Genomic DNA, 23,781 nt, shown 5'->3' with positions numbered 1-23,781 from the left:
CATTGCTTAAAAGTGAGATAGAGACTGAGAAACCTGTTTGTTCCTAGCCTTCATTTGGAAAAATCTTCAGGTTTGTCCCTTGGGCTTGGCTTCTGTTTCCACTGGAGTTGGTCATACGCTGATTTTCTAGAAACCACTGGCAAAATGCACGTTTGTCATAATCCCAAATAATCACATTTGGAATAAAACCAAGGTGGACTCTTGCATTTCCTGGTGACTCATCTGTCTCCCACTGGCAGAGATTGTGGGACCCTTGCTGTCTTTCATGTTCTTTGTGGAGAAAAGTGTGTGTCTGAGTCCAAATAGTAGTAAATGCTAAATGAAGATGGTCAATAGTTACACCTAATGCTAGGGGATTCTGATTTTGTGCAGACATATCTAAGCTTGACAAAAAGCTTTCTTTAGCAATTGAAGATTAGGTGCTGACAGCTTTCCTCCCCACTGTTGCACATGATGGCAGCTGGTTGGAACAGGGTTTGCCACCTTGTCATTTAAATATTTCTCTATGACACATCTAGATTAGGTATTTCACCTGAGACAAAGATCTATGTCACACTGTTTCTATTGATAACTGGTCTTCTATTACAAAATGAGCATTAATCATAAGAGTACCTATTCCCAAGATCTGTTAACTGAATGAATTAAGAGTATCTACTAGAGTATCTACTGCTTACTCTTTAGCTTTGAAAAGGAACTTCCTCCCTAGCCATTGTAGGAATTGAAATTATAAGGCTTCGAAAATATTAACCTCTGCCTCTTATTCCATGATTTCTGGTGTAATCCAGTCTGTCATGTTGTCATCAATCATACTTTCTTAAATTCCCAATAAATCTTGTTAATTTTTTTTTCTGACAGCACTGTTAGGTTCTTAAGGCATTTAGGCTGGCATGCTGGTCAGTATTCGCCTTAAAGAATCTGTAGAAATCTATGTTTTATGCTAAGGAAAAAAGATTTTGTAATTGATGTTTGATAGAAAACATTGAACAGTCAAGCATAAACAAACACTGAACAATCAGTTCATGGTACAGTTTACATGGTGAAGAAAAGGTAAGTATATGCTGGTCAAAGAACTAATAAAATAATAACATTGGAATTCACCTATCATCATTGTATCCTGCATGTCAACCATTCTCATCATGACTAATAAAACAAGCATTAATCTAAATTGCAATGGCAATCAAATTTATAGGTCTGTCATGTTTAAGTTCCTCCTTTGTTTTCTTTTTCGTCTTTCAGGCCCCCTCTAATTAGCTATCAACCTGTGAAATATACAGTGCTGTCATTATTCCTATCCCTTCACTCTACTTCTCCGTTTCCTCCGCTCCCTTACCTAGAGCTCTGATAAGTTGATGGACTGCAAACTTTTTGCTTTTTTTGTACTCCCATATGCTTAAATACTTCAGAAATAGCTTGTTATTTCTGTAATCTTAACACAATAAAAAAGAAACAGTAAACAAGAAACAAGCACAAAAAGACATTCAAAACTCAAACATTTCCCACGTCAAGCTTTCTACTTTCAAACATTCATGTGAGGGGGTTAAGGCTTGCGTAAAATGTTTGGAACTGGTATATAGAGAACATCAGGTAAAAGGTTTTTCTTCCATTAAAATTTCATATTTTGAGTGAGATTATAAGAGTTAATAAGAACCTCCACGCTTAAAAATATTGTCATTGTTTCTGTGAAGAGAAATAACACTGTATAGTTCTGGGTGACCACAAATAATGACTTTAATATTTTGCAGTTAACTCTGAGGTTGACAGTTATTTGACTTAAATATTCAGTGGAACGTTCGCAGTAACCACTAAGATGGTTGAAATAGTAACTGTATCTCATAATCATTTTGAGACACCTGTGGTTGAAGTGTTAATTGTGATGAATCATTTGCCAAATTCCTGTAGATATGAAGACCTTTAGAGGTATGAACCGTGACTTCTACCTTTACCTCCTGGATTTATTTAGAACATTTAAAAATTGTATTTTACATTCATATTTCTATTTTAGTTTGCATTAGTTGATACTTCATGTGCATTTGTTTTATAGGTGAGTTTTATAGCTTTCTTCAATAAGAAATGCATTAGATAAGTTTCCAGCATTTTATAGGCCTCTTTTAACATCTACTATGTTCATTTCTAGTCAATACATGCAGTCTCAGGGTCTCATTTCACTCTAGGGTTTTTTTTATTTGATTGTGATTTTACAATTTTTCTACTTAAAGTGTCTGCTTAATACATGTATATACACACTGTCAGTTGCCAGCACCTACAATAAATGCTCGGAGCAATGCAGAGATATTCCAGCCTCTCCAGCCAATGAGCCGTCTTCATTTGGAGCTTGGCTCAGATGCTTCTATACAAACATCCGTAGGATGGGGAACAAACAAGAGGAATTAGAGACATGTGCACGTCTGCGGGGGTATGATAGAATAGGCATCACAGAAACATGGTGGGATGGCTCCTACAACTGGAGTGTTGGAATGGAAGGTTACAAGCTCTTTAGAAAATACAGGCTTGGCAGGCGGGGAGGGGGAGCTGCTATTTATGTTAGGGATAGGCTGGAGAGTATGGAACTCTGACTGGGGACAGGTGAGCAGTTGACAGAGAGTTTGTGGGTCAGGGTTAAAGGGAGAACAGCGGTGGGGGACATTACTGTGGGGATCTGTCACAGACCTCCTGATCAAGAGGAATCTGTGGATGCAGTGCTCTATAGGCAGATAAGAACAGCCTCACGCTCACAGGCCCTTGTTCTCATGGGAGACTTCAACCACCCTGACATCTGTTGGAGTGAAGGTATGGCCCGGCACAAGCAATCTAGAAAATTCCTCGATTGTGTGGAAGACAACTTCCTTCTGCAAGTAATAGAGGAGCCGACAAGGAGAGGTGCCATGCTTGACCTCATGCTCACCAACAGGGAAGGGCTGGTTGGAAATATGACGCTCCAGGGCAGCCTTGGTTGCAGTGACCATGAGATGGTCGAATTCGAGATCCTCGGGACAGTGAGAAGAGTGTGCAGCAAGCTCAGTGCCCTGGACTTCAAGAGAGCAGACTTTGGCCTCTTCAGGAACCTGCTTAGTAAGGTTCCATGGGATATAGCCCGAGAGGGCAGGGGGGGCCAAAACTGTTGGTTGTTATTCAAGGATCACCTACTGCAAGCTCAGGAGTGTTGCATCCCAACTAGAAGGAAGTGCAGCAGGAGGGCCAGGAGACCTCCTTGGATGGACAAGGAGCTGCTCAGGAAAATTCAAAGGAAAAAAGAGGCTTCTAGAAGGTGGAAGCAGGGACAGGCGGCCTGGGAAGAATACAGGGATGTTGTCGGGGAAGCTAGGGACCAGGTTAAGAAAGCTAAGGCCCACTTAGAATTAAACTTGGCTAGGGATGTTAAGGATAACAGGAAGGGATTCTATAGGTACGTAGCAAATAAAAGACAGACTAGGGACAACATAGGCCCCCTCCGGAAGGTATCAGGAAAACTGGATACCCAGGATTTGGAGAAGGCTCAGGTTCTTAATGACTTCTTTGCCTCAGTCTTCACTGGCAAAGTCTCTGACCGCACCACCCAAGTCTTGGAAGCCAGATGCAGGGACTGTGAGAATGAAGACCCCAGGCCCACTGTAGGAGAGGATCTGGATCGAGACCATCTTAAAAACCTAAACGTACACAAGTCTATGGGACCTGATGAAATCCATCTGCGGGTCCTGAAGAAGCTGACGAATGAAGTTACTAAGCCACTGGCAATCATATTTGACAAATCATGGTGGTCAGGTGAAGTTCCCGACAACTGGAAAAAGGGAAATATAACCCCCATTTTCAAGAAGGGGAAAATGGATAACCCGGGGAATTACAGACCAGTCAGTCTCACCTCTGTGCCTGGCAAACTCTTGGAGCAGATTCTCCTGGAAGGCATGCTAAGGCACATGAAAAACAAGGAGGTGGTTGGTGACAGCCAGCATGGCTTCACTAAGGGGAAATCCTACCTGACCAATTTGGTGGCCTTCTATGATGGGGCTATGAAACTGATGGACAGGGGCAGAGCAGTTGACGTCATCTACCTGGACTTGTGCAAAGCGCTCAGCACTGTCCCACGCGACATCCTTGTCTCTAAATTGGAGAGAGATCAATTTGATTGGTGGACCACTCGGTGGATAAAGAACTGGCTGGATGGCCGCATGCAAAGAGCTGTGGTCAATGGCTCGATGTCTGGCTGGAGACCAGTAACGAGTGGTGTCCCTCAGGGATCGGTGTTGGGACCGGTCTTGTTCAACATCTTTGTCAGTGACATGGACACTGGGATTGAGTGTGCCCTCAGCAATTTTTGCCAATGACACCAAGCTGTGTGGTTCGGTTGATACACCGGAGGGAAGGGATGCCATCCAGAGGGACCTCGACATGCTTGTGAGGTGGGCTGATGCCAACCTGATGAAGTTTAACCATGCCAAGTGCAAGGTCCTACACCTGCATTGGAGCAATGCCAGGCACAGCTACAGGTTGGGCAGAGAAGAGATTCAGAGCAGCCCTGCAGAGAAGTACTTGGGGGTGTTGGTCGATGAGAGAATGAACATGAGCCAGCAGTGTGTGCTCACAGCCCAGAAAGCCAACCGTATCCTGGGCTGCATCAAGAGGAGCGTGACCAGCAGGTCGAAGGAGGTGATCCTGCCCCTCTACTCGCTCTTGTGAGACCTCACTTGGAGTATTGTGTGCAGTTCTGGTGTCCTCAACATAAAAAGGACATGGAACTGTTGGAACAAGTCCAGAGGAGGGCCACGAGGATGATCAGGGGTACTGGAGCACCTCCTGTATGAAGATAGGCTGAGAAAGTTGGGGCTGTTCAGCCTGGAGAAGAGAAGGCTGCGTGGAGACCTCATAGCAGCCTTCCAGTATCTGAAGGGGGCCTACAAGGATGCTGGGGAGGGACTCTTCATCAGGGACTGTAGTGACAGGACAAGGGGTAATGGGTTCAAACTTAAACAGGGGAAGTTTAGATTGGATATAAGGAAGAAATTCTTTACTGAGAGGGTGGTGAGGCACTGGAATGGGTTGCCCAAGGAGGTAGAATGCTTCATCCGTGGCAGTGTTCAAGGCCAGGTTGGATGAGGCCTTGGGTGGCGTGGTTTAATGTGAGGTGTCCCTGCCCATGACAGAGGGATTGGAACTAGATGATCTTAAGGTCCTTTCCAATCCTAATTATTCTATGATTCTATTCTATAAAAAAGCAACTAATTTGTTTCAATGTATGTTTCTCTGTAATAGTTTTATAACATATGTCAAATCCACATCACTTTAATTGTGTCTGCTAGATTGGTAGATAGTTATTTGCATTTTTTTTCTACTTGAGAGCTTGTTGCATTTTAGAATGTCTCTTGCCTTGAACTAAAATTTGTACATTATTTAATATATTACATGTGTCATCATGTTCCCCATCACAACTTCTGTGTTCATCAGCACACAGTAAATGTTATCCTCCCAACCCTATACAGGAATTTAAATTTGCTTATGCTTTAATGCCTTCTGCTGCATGACAGAATGCATCAGAACTTTATAGCCCCAAATGGTTGTTTCCTCTATGGCAGATCTTTTCTCTGTAGATGACCACAAGCCATACAGAGATGGAAATGCCAACTGCTGACTTCTGTCTCATATATATCAATCATGAGTTAAATATTATGGCTGGCTGAATTGCTCTGACTGATGTCAAGGGTGTATACAGCCAAGCAAAAGCAAGCTGAAACAGACTGTGGCCAGCCTGGAGATAGCAAGGAAAGGTAAAGAATGCAACCATGGGACCTCCTGCTACATTAAAAGGAGGTACTGGCCCCTAACAATGCATTACTTACAGTCCCATTCTCTGTTGCAAAAAAAATAAATAAATAAAAAGAGCTTATCTCCTTTATATCTTCTCTAACCAGACTGTAGTTACCAATATGCTTTTTATTTAGCATTTACTGGTATTATCAGGATGACCACTCACGTGCAATACTTTCTGGATGTAAAGGTTGTGTGGATGATCTGTAGATTTGCCTAGAAACTTAATCCATTCTAAGCCAAATTCTTGGCTTGGGTCCCACTGGAATTTATTGACCTACTGAACCTGGACAGATTGAGTGAGTAAATGAAAAAGAGGCTAGGTAGGCTGGATTCGGCACAGCTCTTGGGCATTCATTCATATTATTGTGTTTAAGAACATCTTGAGCTCCACACAATAAAAATTAAGTTTCCTTCAAACTGTCTTTTACTAAAAATAACTTATCTCTTAGAAAAAGGTCCAAATATACAACTCTATCTATATAGAGAGTTCTTAATCTATGAGCTATAGAATGGCACCATGAAGAAGTCATCCATTTCATTAACATAGTATTTCAGTTAAAGGCTTTATGTGTTATTTTTTATTTGATCTGAATATCCTTATGAACCTACAAGCTTGCAAACTGAAAACAAGAAAAACCAGAAAACAGAATTTAAATCTGTGCTGTCCTGCTCTGAGTTGCATTTCCTGTGAAGACAACCCTGCTAAAACAGTAAACTAGAGTTATAAAAGAAAAATAGGTTTTTAAAAAAATCCATTTCATGAGCCTACTGCAGCCTTTATCGTCCTTTAGCCTCAAGCATCACAATGAGTTTGAAACATGGGTAGATTTCACCATAACTGCATGCCTTTTCCTATGGTATTGCTGACATGCCAATGCTCCACTCTTTTTGCATGCTTCTTTTCATTTGCTCAATTATTTCACAGTTCGGTTGTTCTTTTTGGTCAGCTGGCCTACAATATTTAGTTAACTGTCTGAAACTTCTCCAAGCTTAGTACATAATGACTCAACACCATTCCCCATTTCCTCCCAACCTCTTCTTATGGGGGCTAAAAAATCCTCTTTCACCAACAAGGCAATGACAGCTCTTTTGCTTTTCTTATATGTCTTTTTTAAATAAAATATATTTTTTAACATCATGCTGCAGCCATCTTTCAGTTATGATACTGCATTTTCTCCACATTATTATCTGTCTAGTTCTGTTCATCTTTTCCTAGGTAAACCTTTCGTGTATATGGACAGACACTTTAATACCCCTAAGTTACTGAGCTTATTTTGCTCTTTATTGATGTTCATAATAAAATGTCTCTTTTAACTTTCTTTCCATCTATACCCCACGTGCATTCTTTTCATCTTGGTCCAGCCCTGGCCTGAACTTCTCACAACTTTGGCATTTTAGGAAAAGAGCATTGCTCAAGTACGGCAATAAACTTTTCCATTTGCAGAAAGCCCTTTTACCATGGAATGATTGCTACAGTGGCCAAGAAAAGCCTCTGTCCCTTTCCCAGATACAACTTGTAAGCCAAGTGTATGATTTTGTTAGAAAGAGGTAAATGAATCTTTTTTGTTGTATGTTATGGTAAAAAAATGAGGAACAGACTTTCTTTTATTATTGTTGGAGTAAGTTGTGTTAGTTCTGAGTTTGTAGTAAAAACTGATTCAAGGGGAGTGAATGACTGATTTTTTTCAACACAGTTTATTGGTAGAAGTTCTTACAATTTTAATGCTTAAATTTTGATGGAAGGAAATTACTTTTGCCTAATGAATTATCTCCCAAATGCTTTTTCAGGAATTCCCAGCTGGAGCAATTTTTCCAGATTATTTTTCATCAGCTAGGCTGAATCAGTGAAATACAACAAACTCAGTTATAGATTATCTAAAAGTTACTGAGGCTCAGTTTTACTTTTTAAAGTACAAGAAAACATTAATTTCAATAACTCTGACTCCAGAGTAGCAATCAGGGCAAACACATGTTCAGCTTCTTGTCAGTAATAAGAATTTAGTGGTTGTTTCTGGGACTAGCCTCCAAAATTGTATCTGCTAAAACTCACATCACAGTTCTGTTAACAAATGGCCTTTTAAAATATTTTTACATAAAACTATTATTTTTTATTGGCAGAATTTCTAATGTATTTTAATAATTATAAGAATTATGTAAACTAAATAGAAAGAAAACTATTTTTCCTTGTTTAGCTCAGTCTTAGATTGCCAACAAACTGTAGCTCAACCTTTGATTACAATTTTCTCAGTTGTGCAGTCTTACTGGGTTAGTTAAGGAAATGGAACATAAATCTGAGTGTCTTAACCTGAAGACAAACATGATGAAGACAAGCAATTGAATTATAGTCTCTCTCTGCCTGCCCTGCTAACCACTCTTATCCATCTGAAGTTGCTGAATTAACAGCACTCATTTGGGTGTTCCATTGCAGTGATCAGACTACCAACACTCTTTCTGCTCCTTTTATGAGCCTCTGGCATTCCTGCTTGATGTAAATAATAACATCAATGTCATTTCAATTGGCATGCGGTCCATCCTAGGAGCAAATCATCTTCTTTCTTTATCCAGTGCTAGTGATTTCTCGTGTTCATCATCAAATTATAAGGAGCTCAGAATTATTTATGTTTTCAGGGAATCAGATCCTTTCAGCTAAAGCCTAAACCTTTGGAAACCATTGTGCTAGAGTGTTAGACAGAATCTAGATCATCTGTTTCTTAGAGAAAAAGCTGACATAAAAGAGGAGTAAGAAGGGAAGACATTCAGAATTTCTGTTCTTTTTAAGTACCTGTGATTCAGTATGGTCTTAAAATTCTTAGAAGAAAGCCCAGCTATGACAGACATTTGTAAGCTACCGGTTCACCTGTGAGTGGCAAGTATCCCTGAATTTTCTAATAACAACTTTTCCCTCCTGTATTATCTGGCTTCCACAGCGTCCTAGGGCATCTGCAAGTTGTGAACAAAACCTGACTGAGGACTAAAGCATCTGACAACATCTTTAATTGTAATGTGATTAAGGAGTAATTAGACTAACCTTCTCCTTGTAACTATTAGTATGAAGTTAAATTGTTCTGCAGACCAGAAGATGATATCTTCTTTAATTGTAATTCAATAGGCTAATGCTTACTTTTGTAGTATAGTTAAGCAAAGAGTCAAAAGGCAATTCAGGTAAAGAACTTAAAATTTTCTCAACAATTAAAATGTACCACTAATTATTCTTTCACAAACTCACATGAAGAGCAGGCTCCTTAAGTAGTGTTAGACAATAAATGTAAGTGCCTTGATATTCAAAGACATTTATTTTCTCACTTGAAGCTAAGGACAGTACGTGAGATTAAGTGTGTTCTGGTTTTATTATTTTATATGGCATTCATTACAGGCATTAGTAAACACCAGTTGTCAGGCTGTATGCACCTATGGTTTTACCCATTATGGCAATTCTTTGCTCTGTTATCATGCTTTACCAATCGGTAGGATGCTGTGAATAAGAAAAAAATCCCTAGAGATCTGAAAGTCTTGCCAGCAGATTAACAACAACAAATCCTTGCTGGCTATAAAGTGGTTAAAGGTCAGGTTAAAGGCTTGACAAACACATCACTTAGATGAACCAATTACAAAAAAAGTCTAGCATGACAATTTCTAGCATTAAGAAAAGCTGTACATGGTTAGGATTGCTTAAAACCTCTCTCTTTCTTCTGAGGCATTGCACTGTAGTGGAGATTTAATGTACTGTTCTGCCTGTATACTACCACTGTCTACAAAATATACTTTCAGCAGATGAAAGAATGCAGTAAATTCCCCAAAAAAAGTGTTTAAGTGTGAAATACATACGAAAGATTTCTCAAGATGAACACATGCAACCAAGTCCTCTTGGTTAATTTTAACCAAGATTTTAACCTCTTGGCTCACACTCTGATAAATGACACAATTCTGTTTTTAGTAACTGAGTCACTGACTAAAAAAATAATAGTAAAAGAAACTGCTTATTATAGATAGTACTAAAGTGATTTATTATTCCTAAAATTTAAGTACAGTTAAACTGGGGGGAAAAAAAAAACGTATTGGCTTTGGGCTCATAACAAAAAGAGCTTCTCCTGTTTTATGAGCTTCAGATTACCAAATAACCTTGACAGCTGAATCAGTGTTCCATGACAACAAGCAGGCTATTGATAAATAGCAACAAAACTATTAGACGCTGAATTTAAGAGATGAGTAATAGAGAAGCTAAATTATAGGTTTACCATTTGACAAACTGCAGCTTGACAAATCTGTGCTAACTTACATGAGTGTATTTGTGAATGTACGTAAGCAGAAGAGAGCAATAGAAACTTTTAAAGGCAAAGGTGAAATCGACATGCCATGAATGTTAAAAAGGCATAAATATATTCTTTTCCTAGTAGTTAAATTCTCAGTGTCCTTTAGCAAATATTTAATAATATGTGTAAGTACTTGAAAAAGCTACGACTTGTAAAGTTGTTTTTATGGTTTTATTTTCAGTTTTAATTTTGAGCACTGTAAGGTAGAAAAGAAAGGAAATTGCTGATACATGGTAGGTCTTTAAATTGGTTCTTGCAAACTGTAAGAATCCAGTTAAAACTCAAAACCAGCAATCCAAAAAGTCTACAGCAAAAGCAAGAATATATTCTGCTGGAGCTGAGAAATATATTCCTGGCCTATGGAGAGCAATTTGCAAGTAAAAAAACCCCTGTGTTTTGTCATTTTCCTGTAATCAGAAGATAAGATGTCAGGAATAATTTTACTTTAAGTTGTATCTCATATATTCACTTATTTTAAAACGGTGGGAACTAAAGAGAAGATCTGGGTGAGTTGCTGCTGTCATACAGAAAAAAATACAGTTAAACAGAAGTTAGTGCATCAATCTTTCATAGAGGAGAAACTTTCTACCATGAACAATGAGCTTCCAAGCAGATTTGTGGGCCTCCTGTCCTGACACTGATGTAGCAGCTTTTGATTTACTGCTGCAAACTGCAGTGGTTACAGTCAAGTGGTGTTATCATTTCCCAGAGCAGATCTGCAGGTGGCAGGTGGCAGCAATACCCCTGCACTGGTCTTGACCATGATCTGAACATCTGAGTTTGACTGTCTTTCCACAGTTGTGGTGAAAAACTGACATGTTTAATAGCTGTTATGCTAGCCCACAGTAGTGGGATTAAAACATTACATCACTAGATAAAGACTGTACTTAGTGAGCAAGAATATTGCAATCAACTTACTGGTTTTACTGCATTTTCCCTTAACTTGACTGGAAGATACACAATAGTCAGACAAATTGCAGGATTAAAGCTGAAGAGCTAGATGAAGTCCTGTGACCTCTGTTGCACAGGGGGCATACTACATGATCTAATTGTATCTTCTGTTCTAAAAATCTATTAATTATGCTTGTGTAAGAAACAGCTGTAACTTCGTCACAGGGGAATTAAACACTGTAAATTCATCTTGTCCTAAATAGTCTCACTACTACTAATAGCTACTGGAGGTAAACTTGAAGCTTGACAAATAAATGAGAAAGATCAACAGCAAACGTAGTGAAAGTTTTGGTTGGTAAAAACAATTTTGTGTGAAAGGTTTAAAACATTTGTAATTTATTCAGTTTTCCTGAAACAACATGAGTGGTGTGAACTGTCATTTCACAAATACAAACCAAGAAACTTTTGATTGTGTTTTCTTAGAAATAAATTATGCATATTTGTTCACACTACACCCATCCCTTATATCTGTTATATAGGCATCATTTCCAACAGGAGGCTTACACCATTGCGATTCTGACCTTTAATATGATATTCATGCTATCCTTTATTCATAAACAGAAACACAGAAGTCATAATATATTCAACTACAGCAGGTGCTTAGCAGCCAGCATTTCTAATGCCCATAGCATTTTAGGTTTGAGAAGATCAAGAATATTCAGTATTTAAGATGCATATGGCAGAATTTTAACATTCCCCCTAAAATGCAGATGTTCATATTTCCATGTCCTTCATGTTTGCAATGATGGATAGCCAAAAAAGGTGCTTAGCCAAAAATGGGTATTTTTTTAACAAAAAGCTCAAGTTAGTCATATGCTTTCATCCAAAACAATCAGAACCTGAGCCAATTCAGTGCACATAAGATACCTTGGAAGGATTAATTTATGCTGTTAAGCTTGTAATATGTGTAACCAATAGGAGTTCTCTGCATACATGGATTTTTTGCAAATCTTGCAGCTAAGACAGTGAGCAAAATGCAAAATCCAACACCTAAGGGTATCATGTAGATTTGTAATACACCCTAAGGGTGCCTAAGGTCGAGAAACCACTGAGTGGATTACACAGATTCATATATGTAGTTTTTTCATCTCTGACAGATATATGAGCACTGTTATTTGTACTACATAAATTTCTTAGAATACTGTGTGTGAGAGAACAATGAGATCATGCCAAGTCACACAAAAAGGTTATTAAAAAAAAAAAAGGGTTGAAAGTTCAATCCTCTTTAGTGAGGTATCGAATGATGTAGCATCTATATGCCATAAAGATCAGCTGCATGGTAGCAAAGGCTTTGCTAAATATCTGTAGAAGAAAATCAATAGCAGATCAATATATAGATCTTAAATTGGAACAGAAAGTATATAAACTCTGCTAAAAATCTTCCTCTCCAAAATATTGCACTCACGGCAGTCGTCTGAAAGTTAGGCATCTAGACTGAGTAAGGCATTTCCCAGGGGATGGCTCACACTGCTTAACGCATAGATCTAGTTTTAAGTCAGATGAATAGCCTTCTGAAGGAACCTTTTTTCAGGTCTATATAGAGACCTGAGAAGAGCTTAAACTGGGTGTTTATGGCTGGTGTCCATTAAATGAAATCAGCACCTGAGACTGAGATTGAAAGAAGGACCCATATCGCAAAATGTTCTGAAGGGACAGTGTTTCGTACAGGGTTTCTGCTGTTGAGCTCAAGGTGCATGATTTGATATCCATACTGATGTAAAGGTAATGGAGCCAAAGGCTCAGGATGTCATAGTATAACTGGATTTCAGTTTCTCTGGATTATCAACCCAGGCCACAGTTTTGTTCATCCTTTCCTGGGTATATTTATTTTACTGCAGACCAGGGCTTGGATTAGGTTATGCTTATTTAGGATTAAGAATGTTAGGTCATGTGTTTTTTGATGTTGTCTTCTTCCTCATTCTGCTTTCCCCAAACAGATTTTAGCAGCAGTGAAAAGCAATGGCACTTGCCTGTGCCCTGAACTTCGAGTACATGAGCTAAAATTAAATATTCACTAAACACAACTTGCTGAATCTGCGAGTGAATCAAAATTTTTTCAGTCCTAACTTTTAAACTTAGAACTAAATTAGAGGAAGGTACTATTTTTTAAACAATTTACCCCTCACTTCTCCCTCTTTTTTTCTCTGTCTGGCTACTGATCATTGCAGTGCCTACAAATGCTCCATGGCTAAGAAGAGAAAAGCTGAAGAATTGATATCAGGTGTTCCCGTCAACAAAAGGAAGTCCCTGTTAATGAAACCCCGCCACTACAGCCCCAGCTTGGAATGCAAAGAAGAAAATGAAGACAGGACTGATTTACAGGAAGAGATCAGTGTCCTTGAAAGCAGCTCAACTCCAGGTAGTCGTGCAGTATGTCTCTGCTTGAAGCTGAATTCCACAGGAAGGGAGATAAGGAACAGTATTTTGAAAGAGGATGTGGAAAGTATCTGGCTTCTAACAGAGTTGGAATGGTGCATTTCTGTCTAGGATTAACCATCATACTTCAGATTATTTTGCACAATAACTCCTCCTGGGATCTAGTAAACACTTTGTAGGTCACACAGAGAGACAAGTACTGCAGCAGGTCAGATATGGAGCAACATCTGCTTCTTCACTAGCTCTGTGAAAGAACAAGGTTCAGCCCACCACTAAGAAAAACATATTTGTGAAGAGCAGATTTTTGGAATACATAGAGCTCTTACAAATAAAAAAACCCAAAAAAACCTCAAAAAATCCCGCTTAGCAAAACATTGTTGACTTTAACATTTAGCAAAGCAATTTCATGTGGGTGACTGCTGTGTGTGTTCTGTTTAACACGATTATTAGACTCAGCACTTTTATACTTATTCCTACTCTGCTAAGCCAAACATGTCCAATAGTTTATAGAAATTTCTACAACATGCATAATAATAAATATGGAAGAGAATAGGGAGACAGAAAGTTATAGCTACAGTATGTCTTTATTGCTCTTTCTTTCTATGTTGAGATATGTTCAAGATTAACAAAAAAATATCAAACTAAATTGGTTGTCACATATTGGTTTAAGATGTCCCACACAAATCATTAATCAGGCAAGTGAGAAGGTATCAGTGGAACACCTTCTGCATTTGTTTTAATGGCAGGTGTCATCAGTAGATACCAAATATCAATGTGATCTGGCACTGGGAAATTAGTAATCACAGATGATATGAAAACAGAATTAATTCATATTCCTTTCAGTTGCTGGTTGCTATGGGAGTTTAAAGGTAATATATTTTCCCCTCAGCTTCTTCTTAGGAAGTATTTTGGAAAGATGGGGTTTTTAATAATTTCATCTATGCTCCCTTTCCCACAAAAGGTTGGACCAGATGACCTTTGAAGATCCCTGGGCTGTTCAATGATTCTATGAGAAACTGAGATTAGGAATTTATATTTTTATCCACTCAAAATAAAATTCCCTTAAAAACAAAACAAAACAAACTTTATACATATGAACATCATAAAACACAGAGAAGAAGTCTCTCTCTCAAATTAGAGAGTCAAATCCTGGTTTTACTGAAATCAGTGAGTGTATCATTTCTATACTGCCGAGATTTCATTCAGTTGTCACTTGTAAATTTTCCAGGGGTCTGCACCACATCAGTGTGAAAGCCTAGAAGGGAGCTCCTTCTTTAAACAGAACATTAATTAACAAGGTGATACCCAATGTCTTTTTGGCGATACCCCTGTCTTTTGGGTGACTATTTTTTTTTGGGGGGGGGGAGGGGGGGAGTGTTGGGGTGGTTGCTGTGCTTTTTTTATTTTTTTAGATATATAGATTTTAGCCAGTTTTTCTTTTATTGATTCAGCCTGCTTCCTGGCCATCCAGAGCCAGGAACTCAGTAATGTGTTTATTTTATCCTGTGTCTGTCCTCTGCACAGCTTGAAGAACTTGGTGAAGGAAAGGTCTTATGATGGGTGTAAAGGTAGAACTTGTGCCATCTACAGATGAACAAAAGTTATTTAACTGGTTCTGTTTTTAAAAAAGGGCAAATGTTGGGCCAGATTCATTGATATAAATGTAGGGGAACCTTGTTTGCACAAAGGCTTTCAGTCAAAAATAAAAAACCACATTAATTCAAAATGATTTGTTTGATACCAGTGATATTTCTCCCAACCTGCTTGTGTTAGTGATAATACAACTTATCCATTTTGCAGTAATTTTTCCAGCTACAAAACAAATTTCATTTAAAGCATACAGCTGATCTGGGAAGGTGAGTTTATTTGTAATTTCTCAGTGTAATATTGCTCATTTTATTATGGTCTTATGACTCTTGTCTGTTCACCAGTTAATGCTGGTCCAGTACATGGATTGATGCAACTGTAAACCAAGCTGAGTTTTGGTTATTTTTAAAGTAAATTTACAGCCTGTGGAAGTGAAAAGCAAAGCTGGGACAGCTGAGCCATTAAGACTGGTTCAATAACAAATTTGCAAACACAACATTTAAAAATCACTGATTATTAAAGGAGTAAAACTCTCTTATCATGCATTTATTTATATTGCATTTCATGCCTCACAAAAATAGCTGAAAAGACCTGTTACTGTTACCAACTTTGGTTTGTTTCCTTTGGAAGGGTGGGAGATTTCTTTTAAAATTAGAATTTCTTACTTTGTCAAAGGATGCACTGATGGGATTCTGTTATTTTCCAAATGGCAGAGGAGAAAATAATAAAACCTCATCAGACTAAAGTTAGTTATAGAGCCAAATCATCATTCTTACTTGCTGAGATGTGAAAAGAGAGCAGACTTCTTTATTCAGAATACTGCAATGTGTGTGGTACTAGGCCAGCTGCTAAAAAGTTACACCAAGGTTTACAGACATTATATTTAAACACAACTTTATGCACACAGTGCACAAGGCCACCTCTCCCTGCATGAGTCCAATTTTCTGAAGAAGAATAAGAATTAATCAATATTTTCTTTTAACATATAACAAACAGTTGAACCAAACAATTATGTAAACTGGAAATGACCCAAAATGCTAACAGTTTGGCAGCAGTAAAGTGAAATGCATTGTGGTGCACATGTGCATTTTTGTCCCCCTTTTCCCCTCCACAATAATCTGCACTTAATAGGAATATTTTAAACTATGTAGCTAAGCAACAGAGGTAATTGTTGCTTTCTAGAGCTTTTGTTAGGCACTCTAACACAGCCCAAATATGCATAATTAGGTATAATGTCTATAAATCATTATTGTACACATGTGGGTAGTTAAATGGATTGAGAGAATAGTTCAATGAATTGGACATATTCACTGAAAATGCTTTTTATTTGTTTTCTGTAGTTCATAATACTTTAAAATTATCATAACCCTTTACACTTTCTCTTAATAGCTCACTGTGCTATTGAGAGAAACTTCATTTGCATTTTAGACTATGCTTAATTTATTATTTAAACCTGGAGTTCTTCTGATTCAGGAGAGGACAGGCACATCTTATGAAATAGTCTGTGCATGTTTGTTCATCCTCCTTTCTAGGAAGTAAAATGTTAAATTTTTCAGTTTATGTTGAATAGATCCCAACAAAAGAATGTACCCTATAATCAGCATTATTGAAGGGGCTAGTGTTGTGACTAAATTCTTCCCTTCATCCAAAAATGCTTTTAGTTACTATGGCAATATTTACTTGATCCTGGCAAACCAGTGTTGATTTTAGAGAGATAATTACCAGAAAGGAAGATGATGGAGATGTATTTTTGAGTGTCCTTGTCAGAGGAAATGTTTATAAAAAATTAAATGAAATACAAAAGGCGCATTGTCTTCCACACCGACAACCTCTCTTGCATGCAGCCTCTATTACCTGCTGGCTGCTGCTTTTCTTCTGAAGAAAGATGTTGATAAAGACAGGATGCACTTCAGTGGTGTCTTTAACAAGTCCTTTATGAGTCTGTACATAACAACCATTTCTGTTTGCCTGTGCATGACCTGATCTATCACTTAATGTGGCAATTGCAATGGTGACCAGGAGTTTGCCTTTTGTGAAGGACTGAGGTTTTTTCCATCAAGGTCTTTCATGGGATTTGGGGTGACTGGGAAAGTAATTAGGATATATTATGAGAAAATATTTGAGAATCTTAGATGAAGGAAAAGTGAAAATAGGTCAGAGGAATTTTAAAATGTGTGTGTGTGTGTGCATGTATATATGCATACAGTATATAGACTGTGTGTATTTATAATATTTATCTATATATGGCACATCATATTTATATAAATGTGCATGAATGTGCATGACTTTAAAGGTAATATATGTCTTCACCATCAGTGAAAAATAGCAACGTATTTCTTTCTCATATATCTTTGAAGTTATAATATAAAGTAGACATAATCTTAGAAGGGCTTTTCATGATACCACAAGCAGTCATTTCGAAGACAGCCTTGGTGTGAATTCAGTCATTTCACATTACTTCTGAGTAACGAAATGATGACTGGTAAATAAATATCTCCATATCACTTAAAAAAGATACAAAAAGAAGTTATTCTTATGTATTTTTCTCTTACCTTTTTCTCATGCAGAAGAAAGTGCTCCAAAATCATCTGAGGAAACCCCTCATTTGGGTGAGCAAGAAAATTCCAGTCAAAGAAAAGATAAGTACTCCAGCTATCAAGATTCCATGGCCAAATCTTTGATGAACGTGGGAAAATTAACAAAAGATGCACCCAGTCAAAGAGTAGGAGAGAAGCTAAATGATAGTGGCATTCAATCCTTAAAAACAGAAAGTGATGACACTGATGAATGTTACATGATTAACTCAGCTGAAGGAAAGGAAAAGACTGTCATTTCTGACCCAAAATACTGTTCATCTGAGGAAAATGAAAGTACCTCTGAAATTATGGACAATGAGTGGGATAGCTCCTCAAATTTCTCAGAAGAAACTAGTGTAAAGCTCCATGTAACTCAGAAGTATACTGTAGAGTGTACTCAACCTAGCATCCTGGAAGTCCCAGAAATTAAGAAGGAAGAGGTAGAATTTGGCCTCTGTGAAACACTTTGTGACTCAGAAACAGAGCTAAGAACATCCCAGGAGTCTCACCCAGAGCCTTTCGAGAAGAGAATTCAGAATCCCTTCCCTGAAAGTGAAGAAGATGACAACGAGTGCCTGTCAGAAACCACAGATGTGTCGGTTGAGCTGGACAAAACAAAAGGGAACTTGAGTTTGCTAGAACAAGCAATTGCTCTGCAGGCAGAGCAAGGGCATGTGTTTCACAGCACGTACAAGGAACTGGATAGGTTTCTCCTGGAGCATCTAGCAGGGGAAAGGAGACAAACCAAAGTTATTGACATTGGTGGGAGACAGATATACAGCAACAAAAGTAAGGAAGCATTTTTGGCTGTTCTTACTGGCTTAAGCATTTATCCCATGGCTGATAGAGGTTTCTGAGCTGGGGTTTATAGCAACAGTAAAGAATCTGGAATTTAGCTGGTAATTTTGTTAATTATGTACCTTCACACTAGTGCCTTATAGCTAACCAGGTTAAACGGTAGGCACTTGGCTTCCTGCCAAACCGCTATGTGAAATGATCAGTAATGGGTACTAAAAGGGCTGTGTAGCTGGCACTGACACTCCTTCTCCTCCTTTTCCTCCTCCTCTGCCTCCTCCTCCATAGGGCGCTAATACATACCTCCTACATTTCAGCAGCCAAAAGAGAAGGCATTAAAACATTGTTTAAGGAAATCTTAGGGTGAAAAATTGTCCTCTTCCATATATACCACCTAATTCCTAAGCCATATTTTTTCTCAGTTCAGTCTACTTCACATATCAACATTACATTTTGCTACAGCCAGCATTTCTGAGCCAGGAAAGCGTAAGCCATGCTCTTCTGCCTCACTCACCATCAACAGAATTACCAGTAAGTTCCAAAATCTTTATTGTTTCTGCTGGTTTGTGGCATCCTACAAAGATGTAGGAGCATTGCTCCATTTGTGGTACTTTATCAGGCTTCCAGAAATGGAGATTTAAAAGATTTAGGTTTGATATGTAAACCAGGCTCTCTTGCATGAAACTCCTCAATTGAGGATAATTACAGAACATCAAGAGATGTCATTTTATAAGCACACTCTCTGCTGTAGTAAGTGACTACATTCATCTGTCCTTTGACTTTTCCTTTTAGGCTTCCAAATATACTGAGGTCACCCTAGAATTGCTGCAATTTCTGGTTTTCATAAATGATTTTTGTTTCTAATGTTACTTTAGAGTAGTCCCTGTGGCCATGGCAAATATTATAGTAGTTTAGTTATCCAAAGCATTTAGTGTATAACTGACTAGTTTTTCTAGGAGATGCAACTGTAAAACATCACTTGTAGTATTTGGGAGGAATATGTATGCATCTAATTTTTCTGTCTCAAGCAGTATTTTCATTAGCATGTCTAAACCTGTGCATGCATGGTATTAATCTACCTCCTTGCTAAAGTACATGAACCTTCATTTGCTCAGATGACTATGATATATGCAGGAATTTGACAGATACTTTTTCTTATCCTGAGACCTGCTGTGCTCACCAGGTTCACATTGGGGTCAATGTGACTTTCTCACAGCACACATAGGAAGGAACAGTGGTGGTAAGCATGGCAGAACCTGGCCCTTCCTGATTTGCCTAATAATAATTATTAGCTGTAGTTTGCAGGTGAATTAAGAGGTAACACTCTTGGAGGAACAAATTCAACTTTGTTCATGTTGCATAAACAACACATGTTTTTAGTCAAAGTAGCATCAGGCACATAATTTTTCCACTTTACATAGTAAACTGGGTTTTATTTCTAAAAAATCCACCATCAAACCCCTCAGCTCTTACTTTCCTTTCTTAGGTGCTGCATCAGAAAAATATGGCTGAAGTTTACATTTTTCCATATTTTTAATGATAAACCTTTCTAATCAGTGGTGGGAAATTTAAATCATATTTCAGGGTATCTCTTTAGTTCCTATCCACTGTTGCAGCACTTCCATTTGCAGTGATTCTAAAAAGTCTCCTGTTGATGCCTAGACTATTTTCTTTCCTCCCTATTAATTTTTTTTCTTTCTTTTTTTACCTAAAAACTTTCCAGGAAGTTTAACCCTCAGCTGTCTCTGGTGATCCTGTCCCTGAGCAAGTCCTACCTCACAGTCCAACAAAATGAGCTTGAAGGAGGCTGCTCTCTGTGCTGGCTACAGCTGTTTTCTCCTCCGGCGCAGAATGCTGTTGGCAGCCAATCACAGATGGAGCTAAAACCATCCTCAGCAATTTATGAAGCCACTTCCTCCAGATTTCTCACAAGAGAATTTCTGGACCAGAATTCATTCCTTTCTCGCCCAGACTTTTGATCCTGCATTGGATGTCCAATAAAGGCTTTCTGACCTGTGCTTCTTGCACAATTCTAGGTGCTTGAAATAAAAATTGGGAATGCACTGTGGCCATTACAGAGTGGTAGCTGTGGGGCTGGGCTGAGACCTCGCCTTTGAAAGGGTATCGGCTGCTCCATGTTTTCACTGTCATTGTGGGCTGCTCCACAAAGCAGAATTGCCATGTGTACCGGAGGGAGCTGCTTGCACTGCCTCTCAAATGTAAAGTGGCATGTATTCAGTTTCCTAACAAAGAACCTACAGCCTAGAGATCTGTGATATTTAAGGAATGGCTTCTGGTTGAGATGCTTTTTGTTTGTTTATTTGTTTCACACCTCAGCTTTTATTTGGTTGTCCCCGCTTCCCAGAGTCTGACATTAACAGAGTAAAAGATTGTTTCTGCTTTTTGTATTTATTCCTTTATAGATCTGGCTGTTGGCTGATGATGCAAGTTTTCTGGCTTATTGGATTGTGGCTTCTGTCCTGTTTGAGGCTCTGAATGGAATAAATGACACTGCAATCCTAACGCTCTACAGTTTAGTACATAAATGGCATATTGGGAGGGGGGAACCATTGTTCAAAGGACACTGTGAAAACCAAAAGTGATGCTTAAATCACATATGTCTCTGTTAAAACTCTGTGTAGGAATTACATCTGAAATATAAAATAGAGAATATCACACTGCTAGGATCACTCAGCTGAGTGCAGACAGCAGCTAAAACCAAACGAAAACCTTATCTGATTTCTCTGCAGATTCACCCAGGCCTGAAAAGAGAGAAACCAAATGTCCCATCCCAGGATGTGATGGCACAGGGCATGTGACTGGGCTGTACCCTCACCACCGCAGTCTCTCAGGCTGTCCACATAAAGTTAGAGTGCCACTAGAAAGTGAGTATCATCACCCTGCAGTCCAGAATTAACAGCTGGATCTGGCCTCATCTTGTGGGTAGTATGTGCTCACACTGGAGAAGAAACCCACTTTTTCTGGGTGATATTGCAGAATGAGGCTGAGAGAAGATATCACCCCTTCTTTGCTGTCCAGGTCTTAGTTACAGTGCTACTTTTCACACTTGTGAAGCTGAAATACTCCTTAGCAGTAGAGCATTTCAAACAGCAGTAGGTTCCTCGGACGGCCTGGGAAGAAGAATATCAGAGTCTAACTATACTCACTCTGCCAGCAGACCTGCTTGCTGGGGTCTCATGGCTCTTCAAGATCTTGCTTGCCCATGCTTTTGCTAAGGCATGCCCACAGAAGTCACCTGCTTGTTTTAGAGCTGCTGGTTTTCATAGCCAATAAGTGATAGCCCTGGGCATGCCTATTCAGAGATATTCCCAGTGTCTTCCTTACCATTGAGCTTAAAAAGGTTACTTCCATCAGTACGTCCCAGCATCAGTCCACAGCACATCTCTCTTGTATGACTGTGTCATGCTAACCCTTTTTTGTCCAGTCTAGCCTGTTTCCCTGCTTATTTCTAACTGTGCTGATCTGATTACATTGGTTTGTGTGTGCGTGTAATCCTGCGATGTGATACAATGAAATGCTGCATAATAAGCCAAAACCTGATGTGAAACTATTTGTTTAAACAATCTAGTTAGTCAGATTTTTTTATTTTTGTTTTGTGGTGACGTGCATAACAACAAATTAAAAGGATACTTGCACTTTACCAATGTCCTGGTCCTAACTGTAGCTCTCTCTGTTCTTAAATCTGACAGTAAACTGTATTTATGGAAGCACCGGCTGAGTTAAGCAGGCTGCTGCATTTGGAAGGACTTAGCAACATTAGCTTTCTAAAAAGTTAAAATTAACAGGTCTTTGTTAATTATTGTACTTCCAATCAATGTGTTCTGCTGAACAAAAAACCCCAAAACATTATAATTTTGTTTCTGGCAAAACAAACCAGTCAACTGATCAGTCAGCTTTTTTGAAGCACTGTGCACCCAAAGGGGTAACACAGTACTGAAGTCATAAGGGCGGACATACAAGAAGTTATTCTGTTTAACACAGATGTATATCTCAGTCTTAGTAAAGATGATCCATACCAAAGGGCATAGGAAATGTACATGCAAGAAGTTGTAACCACTGCTGAGAGTATAAGCCACTGCTTGGGAGCATGACCAATTGGTATAAAGTAGTTTCAGCACAGCTCAGATATCAGAAGGTATCTAACAGGATACACTCAGATCAGATCATCTTTCTCATTTGTGAGGCATAAAAAGCTTTCCTGTACCTGAAAGGTCATCTTCCCTGAGCCAAGAGGGTCTGCAGCTATATGCTATATGTAGCATGACTATGTGGCCCAGGGCTATTCTATCACACTCATCTTCTAGTTGCCTGTGTTAGTTATATATGAATCAGAAGGAAAGAGCTTCATGTTGTAACATTCTTGCTAACTTCCACCTTTATTCTTTTAAAGTCCCCAGAAACAATGATATGCATGTGGAATGCCACATTACAGCAATATAGGGATAAACTGGTATATGCTGGAGGCACCAGCTGTGCTGTGTTGTAGGTTCTTTGCTTCTCATTTTGTTTTGTGATCAAAATGTGGCAGAATTGAGAATCTGAGTCCAAAGAAGAAATGTTTATTTTTTCAATATATGTATTTTTAATTGATGTATGTTATTATCACTTTTTTTTTTTTTCTTCCCTTTAGTTCTTGCCATGCATGAAAATGTTTTAAAGTGCCCCACCCCGGGATGCACTGGAAGAGGACATGTTAACAGCAATCGCAACACACACAGAAGGTAGATGGAAAAGTTCCTGTCCACTTAAAATATAACATGTTCTGGAGAGTAAACTGATGGGCATATCTTGGAATTAGATGTCATGTAACTACACTGCAGAATGCCTATGAAATGCAAGGGAAGCCTGTATTATTTATAACCAAATAATTGTGTTAAATTTCATTGCATAAAAAATGGCTGCAGCACTGAGGATGATAAATTCCACTAGTATTTTTCACAGATGAGATTTCAAGCTACAATTTCATCACAGTCTTCACAGTGAAACATCATCATGTACAAGGGCTAGGAATGAAATTATTATTGCTACAACTGGAAAATGGAGAGGAAATCAAAGCTTCTTCATTCTGCATCACATACATGGTAGCCCTTGGCAGGAACTTCCCAACAAGGCACATTGCCCTTCAGCAAAACAGAAAATTTTAAGTGGAATATTTTAGAATCATTTTAAAAACTGCCTCCATTTATTACCCTCAGGAATGCCATCTTCTTGCTTTGAACACTCCTGTCTGTTTAACTTACTTCCTCAGGGATAAAGTAAAATTGAGAAAAGCCTTCCAAACAGACAGCTGGGGAACCACAGCTGGGCTGCAGGTGAGGCAGAGAGCCGACACGCTCTATCTTCAGCAAGCCACTGCTGTCAGCACG

General features: G+C 38.7%; 1 protein-coding gene across 1 annotated transcript in view; it reads left to right on the top strand.

Annotated features, from left to right (window-relative positions):
• Window positions 1–23,781, top strand: part of ST18 (ST18 C2H2C-type zinc finger transcription factor) — a gene marked incomplete at its 5' end in the record, with an annotated part of 68,894 nt that overhangs the window by 6,265 nt on the left and 38,848 nt on the right. The window contains 4 exons of the mRNA XM_080610901.1: window positions 13,229–13,419; window positions 17,591–18,388; window positions 21,145–21,279; window positions 23,046–23,136. Of these exons, the coding sequence (XP_080467027.1) occupies window positions 13,229–13,419; window positions 17,591–18,388; window positions 21,145–21,279; window positions 23,046–23,136 (1,215 nt within the window). The remainder of the gene's footprint in view (window positions 1–13,228; window positions 13,420–17,590; window positions 18,389–21,144; window positions 21,280–23,045; window positions 23,137–23,781) is intronic.

This window comes from Psittacula echo (genome assembly GCF_963264785.1).
Source record: "Psittacula echo genome assembly, chromosome: 2".
NCBI classification, from domain to species: domain Eukaryota; kingdom Metazoa; phylum Chordata; class Aves; order Psittaciformes; family Psittacidae; genus Psittacula; species Psittacula echo.
Note: the sequence above shows the minus strand (reverse complement) of the source record. Positions and strands in the feature narration are given on the sequence as shown.